This window comes from Palaemon carinicauda, chromosome 10, assembly GCF_036898095.1.
Source record: "Palaemon carinicauda isolate YSFRI2023 chromosome 10, ASM3689809v2, whole genome shotgun sequence".
NCBI classification, from domain to species: domain Eukaryota; kingdom Metazoa; phylum Arthropoda; class Malacostraca; order Decapoda; family Palaemonidae; genus Palaemon; species Palaemon carinicauda.
The window spans coordinates 112,482,786-112,486,528 of NC_090734.1; the positions used below are offsets into that span (position 1 = coordinate 112,482,786).

The following is a 3,743-nucleotide window of genomic DNA, read 5'->3' on the forward strand; positions in this document are numbered from 1 at the left end:
GGGTATACTTAGAAGAGGGACAATGGGCTCAGGAAAACGAGCCTAATTTGGATTCTATACCTGTAATTAAACTAGAGGCGGAACCAAAATTCAAGAAAGGGGCAATGGTGGAAGTGAGAGAAGACAACACTTTCGATGCAACAGTAAATAAGAAGGTTGTTGAAATTGGCATCGGAACTGAAGGTTCTAGCAACTATTCTGTCATGTCTTTGGAACAGGCTCAGACTTTGGGACTAGACCAGCAAATGAAACTCACTAGAAACATACGTTTAGGAAATGAATATCCAATAGGTATCTTAGAAAATGTCCAAGTGACCATTGGTAAGGACGAAACAGTCTACGTTTGTTTTTACATTCTAGATCAAAAGATGAAACCAGGAATTTCTCTAGGCCGCAAAGACTTGTGCCGTTACGGATTCATCCGCAAATTTAATTCAAATGGATCAACACTCTTTATTGATAATGACCAAAACAGGAAGAATGTCAAATGTAAAGGATCGTCCCTATCATTCAACGTCCTTCTGAGCAAAGATATCAAGGCTCCACATGCTAAAGTCCTTATCTCAGAAGGTAACACAAGTTTAGTGAGATCTAACTTCCTGGAGAAGAAGAGAAAAAAAGGACTGTTTAACTGTTGTTCAAGTACACCTAAAATAGAATCTCTACTTATAAAAACCTGTTACGGAAAACTAGCCCCTGTAAAAGTTCTCATCAAGGACGTCTTACCCGAGGGCAATGGAGATATAGTTTTGGGCACAAATTTCCTGAGAAGGACCAATGCTATGGTGGACTACAAGCAGCAGCGGTTATTCGTCATGTATGAAAAGAATTGCTGCTTCTGTATCAATTTGAATGACGATTTTTCTCAAGATCCAACCCATTAAGTTTTTTATAATACTTAAAAAGAAAAAAAAAATTGAATGTTGCGTTTTGTGTAGGAAGGACACATGAGGAGGATCGATAGCCTGACTGCTCCACTGATGTTTGGAATGACAGCTCAACTCGATGGATTTGTGGCTTAAACCCTCAGCTTAAATGGTGCTTGGACTAACTGAAAAGTCTGGTTGTGCAGAGGGAAGGAACCTAGCTGATTCTAGTATGCTTATGTACCTTGATGGGGTGTACAGGACTTCGTCAAGTGTACAAATGGTCGGATATCTAGATCTATTCTTTCTGAAACCAACCTTCGGGTGGTTCTGGGGGAATAATCTAGAAGACCGGCTCTGCAGAGGGATGAAGCTGGGATTCTTCTAGTATGCAGGCTAGTTCTTGGAGGTTGGGCTAAAACTGTTTTTTCTGGGGAGAGAAGCTACATCTCTTCGAGGGAGGTATGTCAGGAGAGTTGTGCATCCAACAACTGCAGCTTGCTAAAGAATTCAGCTGACTACATCTCCTAGAGGCTGGAGCGAAAGAAGCATTAACAGACCTATTTTAAGACATCAAGTTGGCAACCTCTGGTGTGGTGTAAAAACCCGTAAGTTTAATGAAATAGGTTCTAATATGCTTCTCTTCATTCTAATGAACTACACAGTATGCCATCAATCATCATAAAACATTCATGGTACACCAATAAATTTTGAATGTTACGTTTTGCAAGAAAAAGACACCTGAGGAGGATTGTTAGCTTGACTGCTTCACTGATGTTTGGAATAACTGCTCGACTCGATGGATTTGTGGCTTAAACCCTCAGCTTAAATGGTGCTTGGACTAACTGAAAAGTCTGGCTGTGCAGAGGGAAGGAACCTAGCTGATTCTAGTATGCTATGTACCTTGATGGGGTGTACAGGACTTTGTCAAGTGTACAAATGGTCGGATATCTAGATCTATTCTTTCGGATACCAACCTTCGGGTGGATCTGGGGGAATAATCTAGAAGACCGGCTCTGCAGAGGGATGAAGCTGGGATTCTTCTAGTATGCAGGCTAGTTCTTGGAGGTTGGGCTAAAACCATTTTGCCGAGGAAAGAAGCTGCATCATCTTTTTAAGGGGGGCATTTATGGTTAGGTGAACAGCAGCAGCAGCAGCAACTGTAGCTGAGATAATCAGCAACAGATGCAGCAAAGAATAATCAGTAAAAGCAGCAGCAGCAAAGAATAATCAGTAAAAGCAGCAGCAGCAAAGAATAATCAGTAAAAGCAGCAGCAGCAGAGAATAGTCAGCAAAAGCCGCAGCAACTGAGAATAATCAGCAAAAGCAGCAGCAGCTGAGAATAATAAACAGCATATGCCGCTGAGAATAATCAGCAAAAGCAGCAGCAGCTGAGAATAATCAGCAAAAGCAGCAGCATGTGAGAATAATCAGCAACAGCTGCAGCTGAGAATAATCAGCATCAAATGCAGCAGTTGAGAATTATCAACAGCATATGCAGCTGAGAATAATCAGCAGCAGATGCAGCTGAGAATGATCAGCAGCAGATGCCGCTGAGAATGATCAGCAAAAGCAGCAGCAGCTGAGAATAATCAGCAGCAGCTGCAGCTGAGATAATCAGCAGCAGATGCAGCTGAGAATAATCAGCCGCAGCTGAGATAATCAGCAGCAGATGTAGCTGAGAATGGTCAGCAAAAGCAGCAGCAGTTGAGAATAATCAGCAAAAGCAGCAGCAGCTGAGAATAATCAGCAGCAGCAACAGCTGAGATAATCAGCAGCAGATGCAGCTGAGAATAATCAGCAGCAGCTGCAGATGAGATAATCAGCAGCAGATGCAGCTGAGAATAATCAGCAAAAGCAGCAGCAGTTGAGAATTATCATCAGCAGCTGCAGCTGAGATAATCAGCAGCAGATACAGCTGAGAATAATCAGCAAAAGCAGCAGCAGTTAAGATTTATCATCAGCAGCAGCAGCTGAGAATAATCAGCGAAAGCAGCAGCAGCTGCGAATAATAAGCAGCAGCTGCAACTGAGAATAATCAGCAAGAGCAGCAGCAGTTGAGAATTATCAGCAGCAGATGCAGCTGAGAATAATCAGCAAGAGCAGCAGCAGTTGAGAATTATCAGCAGCAGTTGAGAATTATCAGCAGCAGATGCAGCTGAGAATAATCAGCAAAAGCAGCAGCAGCAGCTGAGAATAATCAGCAGCAGCTGCAGCTGAGAATAATCAGTGAAAAGCAGCAGCAGATGCAGTTGAAAATAATCAATAAAAGCAGCAACAGCTGAGAATAATCAGCAGCAGCAGCAGCTGAGAATAATCAGCAGCAGATGCACTTGAGAATAATCAATAAAAGCAGCAGCAGTTGAGAATAATCAGCAAAAGCAGCAGCAGCTGAGAATAATCAGCAAAAGCAGCAGCAGCTGAGAATAATCAGCAGCAGCAGCAGCAGCAGAGAATATTCAGCAGTAGATGCAGTTGAGAATAATCAGCAAAAGCAGCAGCAGCTGAGAATAATCAGCAAAAGCAGCAGCAGCTGAGAATAATCAGCAGCAGCAGCAGCAGCAGCAGCAGAGAATATTCAGCAGTAGATGCAGTTGAGAATAATCAGCAAAAGCAGCAGCAGCTGAGAATAATCAGCAGCAGCAGCAGCAGCAGCAGCAGCGGAGAATAATCAGCAGTAGATGCAGTTGAGAATAATCAGCAGCAGATGCAGCTGAGAATAATCAGCATCAAATGCAGCAGTTGAGAATTATCAACAGCATATGCAGCTGAGAATAATCAGCAGCAGATGCAGCTGAGAATAATCAGCAGCAGATGCAGCTGAGAATGATCAGCAGCAGATGCCGCTGAGAATGATCAGCAAAAGCAGCAGCAGCT

General features: G+C 42.9%; 1 protein-coding gene across 1 annotated transcript in view; it reads left to right on the forward strand.

Annotated features, from left to right (window-relative positions):
- LOC137648185 (golgin subfamily A member 6-like protein 22) overlaps positions 1 to 3,537 on the forward strand; it is a 5,713-nt gene extending 2,176 nt beyond the window's left edge. The window contains exons 2-3 of the mRNA XM_068381112.1: positions 1 to 840; positions 3,362 to 3,537. The exon at positions 1 to 840 is cut by the window's left edge and continues 1,811 nt beyond it. Of these exons, the coding sequence (XP_068237213.1) occupies positions 1 to 840; positions 3,362 to 3,537 (1,016 nt within the window). The remainder of the gene's footprint in view (positions 841 to 3,361) is intronic.
- Positions 3,538 to 3,743: the final 206 nt, after the last annotated feature.